The following is a 20,793-nucleotide window of genomic DNA, read 5'->3' as shown; positions in this document are numbered from 1 at the left end:
ATCTCTTCTATTTTTCCTTTAAGATTTTGATTAAATATTTCCAAGAGCAAAAATCCTATCCTGTCTAATTCATCACAGGGATCAAAGTTTTAGCCTGCATAAGCTCATATTTCACCCTCCAAATTAGTTTGAATCTCCTCATCTCTTCATTCATTCATTGATTCATTCATTCATTCAACAAATAATTCATTGCATGCTTGCAACGGACTACACTCTGTTTCTTGAGACTGGGAATTTGGTAATAAAAAAAAGACAAAGTACTTATCCTCGTAAAGTCTGTATTCTAATGATGAAGAGGAATTATAAGCAAATAGGCTGGGAGTGGTGGCACATGCCTGTAATCCCAACACTTTGGGAGGACAAGGAGGTCGGATCCCTTAAACTCAGGAGTTCCAGACCAGCCTGGGCAACATAAAGAAACCCTGTCTCTACTAAATATGGAAAAATCAGCCAAGTGTGGTGGTTTGTTTCTGTAGTCCTAGCTGCTTGGGAGGCTGAGATGAAAGGATTGCCTGAGCCTGAGAGTGTGAGGCTGCAGTGAGCCATGATCGCGACATGTCACACGCAAACGTTCTGAGTCTCATACCTGGCCAGGTAGATAAGAATAAAAGCCTGTCCTTTCTCCACTCTCATGAGAGAGTTCTTAAGATCTGATGAAATACAGGATGTTTAAATGCTTAAGATGCAAGCGTTCCAGACTGTATTTTCAGGGGTGGGAGCTCAGAAATAAAATTCTGAGTACTGAAAAATATAGGCAACAAAGTGAGATTCTGTCTCAAAATAAATAAATAAACAAGTAAAAGTGAAGCCCACAGAAGAGCAAACCAGCTTAAGGGACATAGGATGAGTAGGATAGGGATGATTCTAGATAGGAATGTCAAAGAAAGACTTGCTGAAGAAGGGATATTTAGGGGCACACCTAAAAGAATGTGAAAAGGTGGCAGCAAATACCTGTGAGACAAGACATTTCAGACAAAGCAAATAAGCAGTGCCAAGTTTCTGAAGAGGAAGAGCAAAAGACTACTGTCCTGCATCAGAGCAAGCAAGAGAGAGAGTGGTGGAGGTAAAGTCAAGCGGTAGCAGGGCTCAGTCAGGAAAATCTCGGAAGCCATAATGAGGAATCTGGATGTAGTCCTTAGTTGGGAGTGGGGGCATTTATGCAGGAGGGATTGACATGACATAATTTTCATTTTTAAATTGGAAGCAAGAAGAACAGAGACAAGATGAATTCAGTAGTTTAATGATGAGATAGCTCAGGTTGCCTGGTAATTTTGGAGGAGTAAAGAACTAGAAGAATCCGGCCGGGCGCGGTGGCTCACGCTTGTAATCCCAGCACTTTGGGAGGCCGAGGCGGGCGGATCACGAGGTCAGGAGATCGAGACCATGGTGAAACCCCGTCTCTACTAAAAATACAAAAAATTAGCCGGGCGTGGTGGCGGGCGCCTGTAGTCCCAGCTACTCGGAGAGGCTGAGGCAGGAGAATGGCGTGAACCCGGGAGGCGGAGCTTGCAGTGAGCCGAGATAGCGCCATTGCACTCCAGCCTGGGCGACAGAGTGAGACTCCGTCTCAAAAAAAAAAAAAAAAAAAAAAAGAACTAGAAGAATCCAAGATGCCTTTGGAAGATAGAAACAACAAGACTTGCTGCTGCGGGTGGGATGGGAGAAAAGACAAAGAGTCAAATTTTATTTCAGATTTTGGGCCTCAGAAACTGGGTGAATGGTTGTTACCATTTCATGGGATCTAAAAACTGGGAATGGAGCTAATTTGGAGGGTGTGTAGGGAGGGGAGGGATTTAGGGAATAAATCAAGAATTATTATTTTTTTACTCATGAAGTTTAACTGTTAAATGTTTGCAGATTTTATTTACCTAATTAGGCGATGAGCTCAAAGGAAGTTCCCAGGATTTCTTTGAGTATAAAAATAAAAGAAAATGCCACATACGAGCAGGCCAATGGCCAACGCAATGCAGTATTTAGATTCTAACAGTGGCAAAGATGAACAGTTGAGGAGAAACCATTGGATCATTCTTCATGTCATAAATTGTAAAGCGTCTGTGCCCTACACATCCCTAATGAATATGTTACAGGGATATGTGCAGTGCCATGTACAGAAGATGCTCGAATATTTGTCATTCATAAGGAAGCCTCCTTTATAGAACACCACCCCACCCCCACTGCCCCGGGTCAGGCTAGTGAAGTGTAATATGATGAGAATTGACTAAAGGCCTCAGATCAGCAGCCCAGTCTTCCAGCTGCCAAGATTTTCTCAGGAACCCATCCAAAAAGGGCAGGTCAGTGCCAAAATAAATGTTAGCCCAGAACCAGTTTGTTTTCTGATGTGTTCTTTGCCTATGTTCATTAAACAGGAGATTGAATTCTAATGGGATGTCAATTCAGGGATGATCCAGAAGTTGAATCTCCTTACATCAGAATTATACCAGAAGCTTAGTTTCTGTTCCAGGAAAGGCCCTAGAATTCTACTAGAGGAAGTTGTTTCCAACATCTCATTTTTTAACCCTTTTTCTTATTGTTGGGAGTCAGAGCCTCCATTAACTCTGGGTACCCAGAGTCTGAAACATTTCCCGGTGCCCTGAAACATAATTTTAAATCCATAAATACTTTAAGATAGTAGATTCCAACCATTGAAATGTACAACCAATAAACCTGGGGACCAGAGCTTTTAAGGCTAGCCATAGAATACGTCAGTGCATTAGTGAGAGCCCGAGGCCTATGTCTAGATTCCTAAGTACAGGGATGCTTATCCTAAACAATGGGCTTACGATAATGACAGTTTCTCTTCCTAAAATGGAAATATCACTTTAAAAAATAAGCAAAAGATCTATGTTCTAGACTGAGATTCCTCTGTATTCTGCTGTTTGTTTTTGGGGAAGTCAGTTATCTGGTCTGATTCTCAAATTCTTATAAAATAAGGATCATACTGCTTGTATTGGGATAATATGAAGGGGCACTAGAAACGCCTCATTAAGGAACACTGCTAACTGATCTTACACAATTTACCTCAATTTCATTGATTTTTCAAATGTCTCCCTTAGAAATAAGTAAATGAACTTGTTAACCCATTTGGGTGTTGTATTATTTATCTAGGGCTACCTTAACAAAGTGCCACAAACTTGGTGTCTCCAAACAACAAAATGTATTTTCTGACCTTTCTGGAGCCTAGAAGTCCGAAATCGAGGTGTCAGCAGGGCTATATTTCCTCTGAAAGTGCTTCAGAAAAATCCTTCCTTGCCTCTTCCTAGCTTCTGGTGGCTTCTGGCAATCCTTGGCATTCCTTGGCTGGTAGCTGCGTAATTTCAGTCTCTGCCTGCATCTCCACATGGCCTTCTCCTTTCTGTGTCTCTGTGAGTCCTCTCCTCTTCTTATAATGTACATGGGATGCACCAAAATCCAGTATAACCTTGTCTTAACTAATTATATCTGCAAAGATACGTCATCAAATAAGGTCACATTCTGGGGTTCTGGGTGTACAGAATTTTTGGAGTACCATTCAACCTGATATACTGCCCTGTGAATCTTAGTAAGAATTCTTACAGATTCTTAGTACGATTCAATGTCATCTGTTGGAGGACTGAGCAAACTATGAAGTATATATTGTGTTTGCATGTATCTATGTGCATGTATATATATGTGTGTGTGTATATGTGTAGATATGTGTGTATGTATAGATATGTCTGTGTGTGTGTGTATTATATATATGTGTGTGTGTTTACATATTCAGATCATAGCTGTTAAAATCAGAGTCCAGATATTGGCATTAGTGTCTGGAAGAAAAACGTTTCAGGGATTTTATCAATTGAAGGTCAAACAGCAGAAATCCAAGCCTGTGGTCAATGTTAGTAAGTTTTCACAGGCAGCTTAAAACATAGCAATGACAACATAATTTTATATATATATAAACTTTTCAATGTTAGTAAGTTTTCACAGGCAGCTTAAAACATAGCAATGACAACACAATTTTATATATATATAAACTTTTCCATATATAGTGTGTATATATATAATGATATATAATTGTATACGTACATATAGCATATATGTACACATATAGAAAATTAAAGTGTATGTGTATACAGGTATATACTTACATTAATTAGCAAGATATATTTTTCATTTTAAAAACTGTTTCAGTCACTGCCTCTCAAAGTAGAAATGTTGGTATTAAGAGACATCCCTAGTGTCCTTAAAATCATATTTGATATGCTTTTACCTTCTTCCTCTCTTCCGAATTCTAACCCTGCCTTGTAAGCTGTAGGACACAGCACTTTCTGATTATTAAGGACTGCAAACTGCTTAGGTGGCCTGAAGGAAACTAATAAGTGAATGAAGTTAGCCAAATAACAGATTTTGCTGAAGGTGCCTGTGAGATCTGTTGCAGACATTGACCACATGCTTGGATTTCTACTGTTTGACCTTCAGTTGATAAAAACCCCATAGTGGTTTTCTTCCAGACACTGATGCCGACAACAGGACTCTGATTTTTATTTTATTTTATTTTGAGACGGAGTTTCACTCTTGTTGACCAGGCTGGAGTGCAATGGCACGATCCTGGCTCACTGTAGCCTCCACCTCCCAGGTTCAAGTGATTCTCCTGCCTCAGGCTCCCGACTAGCTGGGATTACAGGCATGCGCCACCACGCCTGGCTGATTTTGTATATTTAGTAGACACCAGGTTTCTCCATGTTGGTCAGGCAGGTCTTGAACTCCCGTCCTCAGGTGATCCACCTACCTCAGCCTCCCAAAGTGCTGGGATTACAGGCATGAGCCAACATGTCTGGCCAGGACTCTGATTTTTAACACCTGTGGCCTGAAACAGTAATTGTATGCCATCACCTTAAAATCTTTCAGCTTCAGAAGAATAGCAATACTTTGACCTGTAAAATATGCTGTAAGCAAGAATTCTGGCCCAGCCCAACTCCTACATTAGATATGACAAAATTAAATGCAACAAAACTAATAGTGTCAGAGCCAGAGTTTGAACCTAGCATAATATTCCTACTACACTGCTAACTCGTGTGTGTGTGTGTGTGTGTGTGTGTGTATACACAAACTAAGATTAGCCATGATCATTTCAGGAAAAATGATCAAACATTAATTGCGTTTTGACAACTGTTCTTTAACGAGTTAAAATTCTTATTAATTCACCATTGATAAAAATTAGTTCGGAAAACATAGTAGTGACAACATAATATTTTAAAAATCTCAGCAGGGCGTGGTGGTTCACGCCTGTAATCCCAGCACTTTGGGGGGCTGAGGCAGGCGGATCACGAGGTCAGGAGATCGAGACCATCCTGGCTAACACAGTGAAACCCCTTCTCTACTAAAAATACAAACAATTAGCCTAGCATGGTGGCGGGCGCCCATAGTCCCAGCTACTCCAGAGGCCAAGGCAGAAGAATGGCGTGAACCCGGGAGGCGGAACTTGCAGTGAGCCGAGATGGCCCCACTGCACTCTTGCCTGGGCGACACAGCAGACTCTGTCTCAAAAAACAAACAAACAAAAAATCTCAGCATTGGTGAGATTAAGCCAGCCTGGATGAATTATACTAACCATCACACCAACGACCATGCTAGGCACATAATTTCTACTATCTGCTATAAATCACCTATTCGATTTTAACTCTCAGTTGACTTTCTTGATTCAAAGCCCTCTCCTATGGCCTCGCAGTGAAATAAAAAATAATGATTACTACTTCTATTCTTCAGAGGGTTCAGTACAAGCTCTTCACAAAAATGTTTAGGACTCCCAGAAATGAGTAGATGTTAATTCTGGTGGTATGGTTCATTATCTAATATATTATTTAAAAGCAAAAAACAATATAATAATAAATTTAACATATCATTTACATTTTTATTTATGCCACAGAGTGTTTAAACAGCTTGATTAATTTTTATCACTTTGGATATGTTTTACATTTTCTTTATAACCTCATATTTTTATAGTATTTTTGCCAATCTTTTTAAAAATATTTAATTTTGTATTATTACAACTAATTTCACTTATTTCATTTTTACTTTTAATGTGCCTACTAGAAAATTTAAATTACATGTATTTGTAGCTTATATTCGTGTTGGACAGCGATTACTTATATGTATATTGCTTGTGTCTTATGTCCAGTCAAAAGGAAGTCAAGAAGGTTGTCAATCTGAAATTAAATTGAGTTTCAGAGTTACCAAAATACAGTGGTTAAATTTAACTCTTCTCAAATAACTGTTTCTAAAAGTTATCTAAATAACATCCATAGTTAACTGTTTTCCTTGTTTAACTCAGTGTTTACTCGGCGTGATAACAGCTCTTGAGCATGAGTCGGTCAATTTTTTTCCTGTTGATCTGGCACTTTGTGTCACCAATAGAAATAAAAGCAAAGGCAGTGGGGTTGGGCAGATAAATTTTTGAACCAGAGCAGCACACCAGGGTTCCTGTATTCAGTTTTACCTAACGTCATTCTCCAACTTCTGTGAGACGATTTACTGCTGAAGTCTATTTGTCTTCCTGCTGCTATCTCTGAACAAGCCCAAACCTTCCATGTGGTTAATAAACTTCTTATCTTTTGAATACTGAAAATAAAATAAACTTAATCCTCAGGGTGGTTCAGTCAGCCGACCAGAAGCCTTTTAGATGCTTCTTAGAGATACAGGAAAACTAGGTTTTCTGCCCTGTGTGATTATAAGTCTTTTTATTGCATCCATGTATGTGTAAGGGCGTTAAAGGTGCTTCTCAGTGATAAATGTCAGCGAAATCGCAAAGTGAATATTAATTTCAGTATTGTCGAGGTCAGATGTGTACCTGGGTTCATTGTTACTGGAATTTTTATTGTTGCTGCTTTTGGGAAAGATATTTTATATTGGGCTTGTTTTTTCAAGTATAGAGAAAGAGTGAGAAAAATTCCTCAATGTACATATACATTGCTCAGAAAAAAAAATACCTTAGCAGAGTCTGATCTGTTAATTAGGGTAATTATTTTGAGTGCTTAAAAAAAGATCAAGGTGTAAGTTTAGAGGAGTTAAGCTAGGTGGGAAACAGAACAAAGAGATGATCACGAGATCTGGAGACTAGCTGATCTTCCTGAAAAGCAGCTGACTATCAATCAATAGAAAAAGCAGAAAATTGAAGAAGAAATAGAGAAGAAAATAGTTTGTGATGTGCCCATTAATAGAAGTAGGGTGTGAAATTATCTAACTGGGAACTTATAAATTAAAAGAAGAGAAGATAGGGGAAGATGTTAGGTTATGAGTGTTCATACAGGAATGAATAACCAGCTGGACATCTCTGTATACAGTGAATTGCCTCAAAGCCAGTGTGGTGGCAAACCCGTGAATTCACTCACCCACACATCTCCACCTACACACATGCCCAGTTTATCTATTCCAGTGTTTCCTTTCTCAGTGAGCAACACCAGAATCACCTAGCTATGCAAATCTGTATTGCAGGAGTCATTCCTGATGCTTCCATCATCTTCACTCTCTTACCTCCAAGTCCTGTTGATTTTACCTTCCCTATAGCTCTTAAATCCCTGCCCTTCTCCTCATCTCCATGGCCAGCCATTATTCTAATTCAAGCTGTTTTCCTCTCTCTTCTGGACTGTGGAATATTCTACCAATTGGTATCTCAACACTCATCTATGCCCCCTTCAATTCACTCTGTGTACAGCAGAGTGAAAAATGCTTAAAACGGGAATTTCTTTCTGACTTTAAGAATAAAAGATCCAAATCCTCCCAAGGCTTTTAAGGCCTGGCATGGACCTACCCCCAAGAATTTTTCTTATCTCATTTGGACTTCTCTCCTCTCTGCACCTTGGGGTCCTGCTATATTAGACTGTGAGTTCTACGGAAGTGTTCACTGTTTCCCCTCAAATCCTCACTGTGCCTGGAACACTGTAAAAATAGTTAACATTCGTTGAGCATTTCCTTTGTGCCAGATATAATTCATATATTATTTAGTATTAATCTTCACAACAAACTTATCTGGTAAACACAGCCCATTTTTTTAAATAAGGAAATTGAAACACAAAGACATTAAACAGCTTGATCCTAGCCACATAGCTTGAGTGAGTCTTCTGGATTTGAACCCTAAATCTCTGATTCTGGAGGGTATACCCTTTACTGCTGGTCTGTTACCCAAGATGTAATAGATGGGATTTGCTGGCATCTTGTGCATCAAAGCATCCCAGAACTCTGACTTCTGTGAAACCTACGTGTTAGGAGAATAGAGTGCTAAATTTCTTCCTTAATTTATATTCCCTCCCAAAAGAGCCAGTTTACTCAAGGCAGTTCCTTATCTTTTAAAGCCTTGAAATAGATAAACAATAAATTGATTCCCCAAAGAGATGGTATCTTTTAAGTTAAGAGCTTTTTTTCATTATGTAGAAAAATCTGCTCACTTGACTGTCTGAAAAAAGATTACTTGCTTCCTTTTCCTCTAATAAATGACAGCAGGGCTTTCTTATAAAAGCAATCTATACATGTCATTTATTGCTCTATTAAAACTACAAACATCAGATATTGATTGTTCCCATACTGACCATAACACAAGCCAACTTTGAGAAAGGTTGCTGGGTTTAGTCACATTATCAGCATGGGAAACACTCTGAGTTGCGCATAAGCTGAAGAACCTGCCTCTGTGGTGCGTATCTATTTATAGAGAACTGAGATTTTTGTGTGCAGAAATACAATCTTGAGATATATACAAGTCTCAAATCAATGTGAAGTAAGCAAGAAGCCAGTAAATGCCCTTTCTGAAGGTTTCTGCTTGGGAGTCTTCTAAAGAATTAAACATCAATTTATGGTTTGTAGAGTATGGAGATATAACAACAAATGAAACTTGATGTGGATCATTTATGAGGAGGTTAAAAGGCTCCATTTATATTGGTGATGTCACATCTGGATCGTCTTGGCTTTTCTATCAGGGACTCTCTTGGCCAGGTTTGGTGTGTGTGTGTGTGTTTTTTTTTTTTTTAGATGGAGTCTTGCTGTGTTGCCCAGGCTGGAGTGTGCAATGGCACAATCTTGGCTCACTGCAACCTCTGCCTCCCGGGCTCAATCGATTCTCCTGCCTCAGACTCCCAAGTAGCTGAGATTACAGGCATGTGCCACCGCGCTCAGCTAATTTTTGTATTTTTAGTAGAGACAGGGTTTCACCCTGTTGCCCAGGCTGGTCTTGATCTCCTGACCTCAGGTAATCCACTCACCTTGGCCACCCAAAGTGCTGGGATTACAGATGTGAGCCACCACGCCTGGCCCAGGTTTGGTTTTTAAGCATAATCTTGATCAGAACTCAGGCCACATCCTTTTAGGCATCTGTGGAATGCTATGTTTTCCATCTCCCCTTTGCATACATCATCTCTTCATGTTCTTCTAACAATACTGACAATTAAGAAGAGTTAATACTTCTTCCTCCAATTGTCTAATGAGGTAACCAATATTTGAAAAAGCTTCAGGGTCTTGATTTCAGGTAACAATATTAACTACCATATTATGTTGAACACTTGCTTTTTCATATAGTCTCATATAATCCTTATGCTAGCTCTGTGATACAGAACTAATGAATACCTGAGAAAATGATGCTCTGAGTATTTAATAATTGGCCCAATGATATACTAATATTAAGTAGGAGAAGGGGTTTTTTGACTCAAGAATCAAAAGTAAGATGTTTCAATCCTACCTGAAGTGTTTTTATAAAAAGCACTAGTTATCTTAGAGATAGTTTCTGACTTTTCTATGTGATTTTGTCAAAAGTCCTTGGCAATTCATTTGAAAATTAGAGTTCTGTGAATAATTGTTCCTAAACTGAATTTTCTGAGGCAAGCATCTTGAGAAAAATGGATGATTTTTTAACTTTCTTTGAGTCTCATGAAAGAGACTACATTTTTCTGAGATTGGCAAAACATGATTTCATTTGTTGATGGTGGTTATTAGGAAAACAACTTAATGGTAATTCCATGATTTGGGGAAAAAAGTGGTTTCCTCAATAGGAGATGAAATGTGGGATCATTAATTTAGTTCATCTTGGAATTATTCTCATTGTTTTTGCTTGAAAACTTCATCATCTGAGGGCTTCCACAAGGTATAGGGTAGTTTTTGTCTCCATTTCCCAACTTGTAAGTTCTGTTCTGGAAAGGCTCATGTCAACGATGTTACCCATTCAACTCATTCATCCTGATGTGTCCTGTCTTATTGGATTCATCCTTCATTCATCCATCAATGCAATTCTTAATTGTTCTTCAAGAAATGTTCTTATCTAAGCCCCCCCATTATCATCCCAGATTCCTGTGTATCTCATCAAGTCGATCTATTTCTGGAATTCCTATATGTTTGGTTGTCCAGAGAATTTTTAGCCTTGATTATATATGATCTATTGTTAATTTCTAGGTGTTTTCTGTGCATTTTCTCCTTCCTAAGTTCCTTGAAATTTTCTAATAAAAGTTCATAATAAAATAGTTCACAGTTCTAGAGACAGCACTGTATGCTGAACACATGGAAATTATTATTAGACTTTAAAATCACCTGGTACTTTTATCTAAACATTTCAATGACAATGGGGAGTCATGAGACCCAGGCTACTGTGGAATTATTTTTAAGTCAGTATGATTAGGTGTATATGACATCAAGCTTTCAGTAATGTGTAAATGTAACATTTAATATGTAAACTTAAGCACATTTGGGTGAAACTTTAAGTTTTTATCTTCTGTTTGGTATGTGTGGGTAGTTTTTCTAGGTCACAAAAACAGTTGCATTTGACATTACTTAGAAATCGGCACTTGAAACAATTTGAGATTTCCACCATGCAGTCCAGAATCTACGTTGTTCACTACACTTTGCATTAGTAGGCACTGCTTATGTTTGCCAAAGTAAAATTCAAAATGCTCTACATTAAAAACATACTCTACATACTTCACAAGGTTATTACTACTTGGTTGTGTTAGTGAAAAATCTGAGCTGTCTTCCTGAAAGACCTTATCTGGAGGTCAATTCCTGTAATCCTTTTATTATCAAACTGTTTCCAGTTCTAGGTTGAATTACAAGAAATCTGCTTTGAAGATTATTTTCTTCACAGGGGGTCATTAAAGTTTTTTTCTATTAAGCTGTCAAAAATATTCATTAATATCTAAGCATATACATATGTGTGTACAAAGGTGATATATAAATTATATCCATCATCTATATCACACATTATATATGTGTGTGTATTCATCCATATCTGCTTCTGTTCTATATATATTTATACACACATACATAATGGCACAGTTTCGAATATTGTGTGTTAGCAGATAGAAAATATTAAAACTAAAGGTAAAATGAACAGGTAATAACTGCTTCCTCCAACCAAATGTTGCCAGACTCCTGTGGTTTTGTAACAGAAATTTACCCTATAGTTTGTGCTTCTTCCTAGCCAAATTACTGTCGTATCTCCTAACTATGTACAGTTCAGTCAAGAAGAGGTTTCATTATGTTAATAATTACATTGCCTGCAGGCTTTTTGATGTTGCATTCCCCATACAGAATAGAAACAGATTTCATAGAAATATCATTAAAGCTGTTAACTACAGGAGGAAAAAAAAATCAAAGAGGCAATCAAAGCATACACTTTATTATCAATAAACGTAAGTAGTTTCAGAAATGGCTTGCATTTGAAACACGTTCACTAAGGAGATCATCAGCAATGGAAGCGGCTGCTTAAAGGAAGAGAGCTTTGTGGTCTAAATCCATTTGGATCACTACAGATGATTACTTAGATCCTTTGCTATTCATTTTTAAATATAGGCTCAAGAATCATTTTTAAATTAGCAAACTAATAAAGGGATAGAATCAGCCTCAGAATTCTGACCTGAATTTAGGCTATATGAACTATAGGTCATTATTGGAATGACAACACATGACAGTTTTTCTTCAAATCCGCTTTTATTTTAGTTTTTTTTTGTTTTTTTTTTTAATGGTGGCTGTTAAGTTGATGATTTAGGAACAGTAGAACTCATTGTACTACACAGTCATTTAAAAAAGACTTTAAATATTCAAATGTTCAACTACATATTCCCTGACACTAACATTTATCTTCATTTTGGACTTCCAGCTGAGAAACATCAGTATAATGGCTCAGAGACATCAGCCTCTTTCAGTATTATGAAGATAGTGGCATGCCTTGATCCTTCTAAAGCTTTGTCTTTGAAAATCTCATATTCAGATTCTTTTCTGAAAGGGATTAATTAAGCTCCCAAGATTTTTAAAGAAACATATTTGATAAATCATAATTTAGGTTTTAGTCTGATTATTGCAAATATCAAATTTCTTACAGTAAAGGGAAGACAGGAAGGCAGATGTTTAGATATTTGAATGAAAACAGAGTAAGAGAAAGAAAAGATAAAAAGTGTACTAATTCATATATGCTATGTGACTTTTTGATTATCAGGAGCCCCAACATCCTATAAAACCTAAAATATTTGGTGAATTAAAGTAGATGAATTCAAATGTCTTTGAAATACCCATGATTTGGAAAATAAAATAGAAGTCTATTTCACAAACACATTTTAGCTTTGAAACAGTAGCATTTGATTAAAAGTTGAAGATAGCTCTTTAAAGTGAAATTATGTTTTCCCATTATAAAGTAATTAACAATCACTACGAATGATTTGATGATAAAGAATCACTGATTTTCAGAACCAAAAGAAACCAGAGATAGCTAATCCATTGGCAGCTACCATTTGGGGGATAGAAATGGTAGAAGCCAAGATAGAATGATAGAAGCTAAGAACCCTACTCCTCAAAAAATATACATATTACAATTTTTAATGTGCAGATAATTTCAGGGGCTTGTTCATGGACTCTTTGATGCTAATGACAGGTTTCTATCATAGGTAGAGTAGGGATAAAAAACCACGCATCCTGTCATCTATAATTAATCAATTGTAAATCATTAAACTGAGCAGCTCTCTCTCTCTCTCTCTCTCTCTCTCTCTCTCTCTCACACACACACACACACACCCTGTCTTCAACATGATTATATGTAATCAATCATGCTTTATTAAAGATTCGACTTTTATATGCTGCTTATTGGGGTTAATATCCAATAAGATCTCATTATAAAGTGCTCTGTTATACCATAAATTTATATCTATAGTCAGAAATTACTGTTCCCAATGCAAATAGTGACATGTAATATATCTCATTTACTCCAACATAAGTACTTAATTTGTTCAGAGATACAGGTGTTATAATGAATTTCCACTGTAATGAAATATTGAAATTTAAAAAAGGTAGTTGGATAGGCTGACATTGATTGATGAGTTACTTGCATAGATTATACATCTATTCTGAAATCTTTCCATTCTTTGAAGAAATAGGTAACTTGAATGGAGATGGAGAGAAATTAGATGCAGTTTGCCACAAAATTGTTGTCCAACTGAGGGGATCAGTGAGGAATATGAAAGACATCTTCGAAATGATGAGCAGTTAAGCCCATTAAGTTCCTTGACTGACATACTAAAATGTAATGAAATGGAAGGCTGAAGCTGTTAACGGTATTGATTTCACATCTAATTCCCATTGTTAAACTTTTTTTTCTTTTTCTTTTCTTTTTTTTTTTTTTTTTTTTTTGAGATGGAGTCTAGCTTTGTCACCCAGGCTGGAGTGCAGTGGCACAATCTTGCCTCAATATAACCTCTGCCTCTGGGGTTCAAGAGATCAGGGATCAAGGGATTATCCTGCCTTTGCCTCCTGAATAGCTGGGATTACAGATGCCCACCACCACGCCTGGCTAATTTTTGTATTTTTAGTAGAGATGGGGTATCATCTTGTTGGGCAGACTGGTCTTGAACTCCTGGCCTCAAATGATCCTCCCACCTCGGCCTCCAAAAATGCTGGGATTACAGGCATAAGCCACTGCATCCAGCCTCATTGTTGAACATTTTTGAGCCTCCCTTTATTTCATTTTCTCTTGAAGCTCATGTGCATATAATGTATCACATATATAAAAGTATATAAATGATACTAAAATATACTTTATGGATGTGGATCTGAATAAACGTATAAGTATATATATATGTACATGCATACCTATACATATCTTAATAATTAACATAAATAATATATTCTTCATATATATGTAAGACCATATATATATATATATATATATATATATGACCTATAAATCAAAGGGAAAATATTAGGGAAATAATGAATTTGAATTTCTGGCATTTTTGTAAAGATGAGTAAGCATTTAATAGCTCAAGTGAAACACAGAGCCTTGACACTAGCCAGGAATGCAGTAAATGCGTATCTAACAGGCAAGCACTATTTTGGTCTATTTCAGAGGGCTGATATTTTATATATGAAATATATGTATATTTTGATATTCAATGCATACAATTATGAAATTTTTATTTTAACATATGAAAATAATTTGAAAATCAGATCATAAAATAAATTTTAAAACAAAAGAGTTGAAGTAGGAAACAATTTAGTACCAAACGGCAGTCATTTCTCAGGAAACAAAAAACAATTGGAAACTTTACACCAACAAATAGAATGTTCTCATTTGGCTGGTAATTGATGAAAATGCATCCTGTTGCTGTGAATACTTAAAGTAAATGATCCAGAAGAGTGTGGTTGATGCCCAGGGTATTGGGATTGGCACTACCAGTGTAAACTGAGTCCAAATTATGGTACTTATTGCCTGATATTTCCCCGCCAATAATAATTAAGCTACTAGATATAAATACATTATCAGATGGGGAAAAGTGCCCACAGGCTCACATGCACACCAAACACATAGACACATGTACCAATTTTAGTTCATACTAGATGTGTGAGGAAAACCCTTTTCTGATCCCTTTTAGTAACAATGATGAATCAACAAAATCAAATGAGTTAGACTACATAATGTGTCTTAGGCCTGTGATTTATGGTAACATTTGTAACTGTATATAAAATCATTCATTTGACTGACATTTAATGAATGCCTTCTATGTAGCAACATTGTGCATATCCTTGTGGAAAAGACAGTTGCTGCAATTATATGCACAACTCAATGGAATGTGTACTGACCATTCTCCTGGGACAAAGAGCCAGGACACTGAGCAGCCCTGGCTAGGCTTAGCAGGAGAGGAGTGTGGCCTCACGTTTGTTCTTATGGGGATACTGCTTTGAGCTGCAGATATTCCTGTAGTCTATTTTCCCCCACGATGCCTGATGGAAGTGTCTGTGTGGTTGTCATATCTGATTCCCAGAAGTTTCCAAGCCTCAATGATTCTCAGAGTCATGGTCAGATAAGGCTGTGCGTGACCTCCCACTCTGGACCATACGCAGCCCCTACCTTGCTAAGTAGCTCTCTCAGCTTGCTCTTCAATATTCTCATAGATTTCACTCTGGATGAACAGTTCATTTGCAGCTTCTCTTCCATGCCACACTTGGAACCTCAGAAAACTCTGAGTGACATGGGCACACCTCACACTCCTCCCTTCTCAGCAAATTTGCCACCTACTGTACATGTGATGGATCAGATAAGGTGCATTTTCTTCTCCTTTGCCCCTTGAAACTTGGAGTCCATTTGAATTGTTTCCCATCACCCCATTGTGCTCTGGTGGGAGAGATGAGCAGAAACTTCCCACACACTGCCTCCCTTTCCCTTTCCCCAGATACCCACTCATCTCCCAGTCCTCCTGGAGTGGTTCTGTCTGGGAAACTAGGGCTGGGCTCTCACCTGCTTTGAATGTGTTACAAGTCGCAGGAGGAGTGATGCCCTTGGAGTTGGATCATTTTAAAATCCAAATCTCTGCTCTCAGATTGAGCCATGTTCACAACAAACAACGCCCTTTCCATGTGGCCACAACAGAGCAAGAAGGGACACATTCAATGAGTACTTTATGTATCAACTGGGCCACATGTTTATACACCGTGTGCAGCATATCACAATTCTGGATCCCTCGCATACAGCATATATCTTAACAGGTCATTCAGCCTCAGTGTTCTCGCTCCTTTCTCTGCCTTCTGTAGAGGAATAATAGGTTCAGAATCAGAAATGTCCCCTCTTGAAATATGTGCATTGTCTTTGTGAATATATCAATAATAATACAAGCATGCAAATTATTTGTTTTTATTCTTTAAAATACAGTACTGTGACAATCCACTTGAACAATATTAGTGGACACATTTTTGGTTTGCTTTGTTTCATTTTTTTTCCCATTAAAGAAAATGTCGGCTTTGTTATAACACTATACTAATGCATCACTGTCAACTTTAAGACTCCTCATTTGTCTCCTAAAGTCTCCTTTTTGGAACAGAAAGCTTTTTCATAGAAAAAGTATTTCTTCCTGGAAGAGTATTGAAGTGGGGACACTCATAAAGTGTCTGCCAAAATACAACTCTCTAGGAGTAAGGGTTCTTTCTGTGAAATAATACATCAAAGAGGAATGAGGAGAGCAAGACAAAACCCAGTAGAGATGGATTGGAATGGGATGCATTACTTTGGAGTCGTGAAACAGATGTGCTATCTGTATATATGTATATAGATGTTTGTGTAAATATATGTGTGCACATATGTATGCATGCACACATGTTTCTTAGCTCTGTTCACCAAAAAGACCTAGAAGCAAATGCACTCAAGTAGCAACTTAGACACCTAGGATTCAAATATTTGTCTTTATACCATTCCCCACTAAAAGAACCAAAAAACCTTGAAGGAATGTCTTTTTCTAGAGCTGAGGCAAGATCAAGATGAGCTTGGAACATATTATGCCAAAAAGAAAAGAGATACTCCATTAAATGATGGGGCATGTCACAGGGACAGAGAAAAACTATTAAAAAGAGCTTCCCTAGTTGAATCTGGGTAAATTTGAACACCAATATAATTAAGGACAATAATGAATTATAGATTATAAAAAGGAATCCCTGTGTCCATTGAAATAAAAGATTCACAAAGGAGAAAAATATGGACTTATAGTCAAATGCTAAGTGTCAACAAGTAAATGTAGAGAAAGGAATGCTGGAATAGGAAACAAAAATCATTATTTTGTAACCACCATGCTAGAAATTGACTCCATCAAGAAGAACCATTAGTAGATGCTAAGTCTATGGGAAATGTTGATAACAAGCATATTTATATGGTCCTAACGTTATCTCCCCATGGGTTGCTTATTAGTTGTAAGTGGTAGAGTAGAGGTCTGGGAAGGCATAGGGGACCTTCAAATTCTACTTGGCCAAGTACTCAGTTCTGGGATCATAAATGAGGGCAGAGAGAGAGCTTGTGCCTCTGGATGTGATGCCCTGAGAACAGACATCATTTACATTTCATTTGTCTGAATGCATAACCTAAGTCTAATATGAGACAAAGACATATTCAAAATGATGAACATTTTATTTATAAAAAGGGGCTAGATTCTTTAAAAATATCAATTGCCTGAAAGTCAATGTATTTAGTACTGTTCCAACTCACAGCAGCCTGAAAAGACATGGCAACAAAATCTGACCCTAAGCTGGATCCTGAATTGGTGAGGGGAGTGCTACACAAATGACATTATTGGTCAGTTAATATAACCAAAATGCAGATGAAGATTAGATAAAAGTATTGTGTTAATATTAAATTCACTGAAGTTGATAACTATACTATTCATATAGACATTTATTTTTAAGAAATATGCACTAAAGTAGGATTAGGGAGAAATGATTTGGGTAGCTTATTCTGATTAGATACTCTGTCTTTGTGTGTGTGTGTGTGTGTGTATCTAATTATATAGAGAGGAATATTTTGGTATATATATTTCAAAGTGTTGACAATAGGTAAATCTGGATAAAGGAAACATGGTTGTTCTATGCACTATCCTTATTCTTAAAATTTCGTTTGGTTTTAAATTATTTAATACTTTTTTAATGGCAAAAAGGAAAAAAAACAATAATTTTTTTAAGATAAAAAAATACGATTGTTAAGAACAAGACATCTCAAGATTCCGGGACTGGTGAGAAATATGTGAAGGTAACATCAATACATGTTCTGCCATGAATAGAAATATTATTCCAAATGAATGTATGAGCATTGGTACCATAAGGGGCCTGGGTTCCATGGAACAAATCTTGAAAAATGATGCAGAGATATGCTGTTAGTTTCCATGCTGATCTAAGAAGTGTATCAACAGATACACGCCAGTCAGTTTTTCCTATGCCATTTTTGTGGAAGTTCAAACTCTCAGAACTGTATTACAGGCCTACAATGTATATCTGTCCAAAGCTAGGTGTTATCCAAGGCTGGGGAAAATACACAGACAGTATTATTAAGTAAGGCTGTAGTTAAACTTGCAATGGTGATATCATTTATTGATTTTAGGTAACCATAATGTGGCCATTGCATTTACCATTTACAAGCCATATACAGGTCCATATACAGGAATACAAAATTATAAACAAATACAAAATTTGCAAAGAATCAAAATGGAAGCTTTTTGTTAACTCGTTCTGCATCTGAACCTGGCCTGACTCATGCTATGATATTCATAGTCTTTAATAAGCCCATTTGGCATGAATATCATATGCTTTACTGCCAATATTTAGTTACATTTGATTAACAATGTAATCAATTTGATGTGAGTATCACATGCTTTACTGCAAATATATACTTACATTTGATTAACAGGGTGCTACTAAAGACCCCATTAGGGAAAAAAAAAAAAAAAAAAACCTGCACAGATACCATGTTACTTTTCTAAAATCTAAAAGTTTCAAAATCGTAAGATACCTGGGCTGGGTGTGGTGCCTCACACCTGTAATCCCAGCACTTCGGGATGCCAAGGCAGGAGGATCGCTTTCCAGGAGTTCAAGACTGTCCTGGGCAACATAGTGAGACCCAGTATCTACAAAAAATAAAAATAAAAAGTAGCTGGTCATGGTGGTGCATGCTTGTAGTCCTATCCACTCAGGAAGCTGAGACAGGAGGATTGCTTGACCCCAGGAGTTCAAGGTTGCAGTGAGATGTGATCATGACACTGCACTCCAGCCTGAGAAACAGAGCAAGACTCTGTCTCTGAAAAAAAAAAAAAAAAAGTGTTTTAGGTAAACGATTGTGGATCTGTGCTGTCTAATTTCATTAGCAGACAAGTTATTTATCCTTCTTACGTAAAGTAACAATAATAAGAGAAAATGTAATACTAAAAAGTGGAATTGAAAATGAAATGCTAAAATTCATTTAATGAACCCAGAATCAGGCAAGATTTTAAAACTCTAACTTAAATAAAGACAATGTGGTAAATTATCCATAGCTGTGTGACCTATTTTAATTATAAGTAGAACCATAATGTACAAGTACTCCAAATGTACTTTCTCTTTTCCTTCTGCAGTTATTAGCCATATGCAGGCAAAGACATAGTGGCAAATTTCTCAGACTAAGAATTTAGATGCAGAATCCCACTCTTTGCTGCCATTATCTTAGTCACTTATACTCCTTTACCAGTTTCTTTAAATGTAAAATAAAATAGGCAATTTCGGTTAATATAAGCTTTCTTATGAATTTTAAAATGAAGTGATTCTAAAGTTTCCAGAGTTTATATTTTAATATTCTTATTCCATATTATTTTAAAATACATACTCCTAGAATTTTATTGAACTGTAAAAGTGTAATTTTGTTTTGAGAAAGAAAACCCACTCATCCTAATCACATTTATTTATTTATTTATTTATTTATTTATTTATTTATTTATTTTTATACAGTGCAAGTTCCAGGGCCAGTAGAAAACCTGCAAGCTGTATCTACCTCACCTACCTCAGTTCTTATTACCTGGGAACCCCCTGCCTATGCAAATGGTCCAGTCCAAGGTTACAGATTGTTCTGCACTGAGGTGTCCACAGGAAAAGAACAGGTAGGTGAAGGAATAGACTACACCGCTTCCATCTGTTGAATGTTTCCATCCATTGGATAGCTCTAGGGCTGGAGAAATAGGAAGAGACCCGCAAGCTCTTGATACAGCCCAGTGTTTAGCACATTCATTGAAAAGCTTATTAGTTTTAAAGCACTTGTTGTTGGAAACTTTACACAATTTAATTAAATTCTGGTGGTAAGAGGTAAATGGGCAATAAAGTGATGTCAATAGAAAGGATGCCAATTTTTTGTTTGAGTCTGCAGTGGCCTGGCCTGTGTGGGCAACCAGATTTGTATTAACTCACCTGGTCATGGAAGGCATTTGCATTTTTATTCCTTAGACTAAGGGGTGATTGCCCTCCTAGTCAATGGCGTTCGTCAAACTGCTTTTTTCGTTCTAATACATTTATATTATATCTAACTCCCTTCCATCATCAGGATGTGACCTATCATTTTTTAATGTTTTCAGAAGAACTTAATCTGAGAAGCCTAGTCTCCTCCTCCTTACATTTTGCTCCTACCCAATGGTTAGCATAGACACGTGAAAAGAAGTAAATTAGTTGTTCAGGTAAACTAAAAGTAATAAGGTCTTTAGGGAGACACATGAAACTGAAAAATTCTTTCGTTTTCCTTGTGATACATGCACACACGCACGTTAAAAATAGAATTTCTGAGTTTCATATATATGTGTATATATAATATGTATACCTATATAATATATATATTACATAGGTATACATATATGTATTATACATGTATAATACATATATATGTATATAATACATATACGTATTTTATATATAATACGTATAATATGTATACATATTATTTACATATATAATACGTATAATATGTATACGTATTATTTACGTATATAATATGTATAATACGTATATGTATTATATACGCATATATTTTATATACATATATGTATATAATACATA

The 20,793-nt window shown here is 36.7% G+C and overlaps 1 protein-coding gene across 2 annotated transcripts in view; it reads left to right on the top strand.

The window, feature by feature from the left end:
• Positions 1–20,793, top strand: part of DCC (DCC netrin 1 receptor) — a 1,203,407-nt gene that overhangs the window by 857,274 nt on the left and 325,340 nt on the right. For both annotated transcript variants that reach the window (XM_055298749.2, XM_055298754.2), the window contains exon 10: positions 19,702–19,850. In XM_055298749.2, coding sequence (XP_055154724.2) covers positions 19,702–19,850 — 149 coding nt within the window. The remainder of the gene's footprint in view (positions 1–19,701; positions 19,851–20,793) is intronic.

The sequence above is a fragment of the Symphalangus syndactylus genome, chromosome 1 (assembly GCF_028878055.3).
Source record: "Symphalangus syndactylus isolate Jambi chromosome 1, NHGRI_mSymSyn1-v2.1_pri, whole genome shotgun sequence".
Classification (NCBI taxonomy): domain Eukaryota; kingdom Metazoa; phylum Chordata; class Mammalia; order Primates; family Hylobatidae; genus Symphalangus; species Symphalangus syndactylus.
Note: the sequence above shows the minus strand (reverse complement) of the source record. Positions and strands in the feature narration are given on the sequence as shown.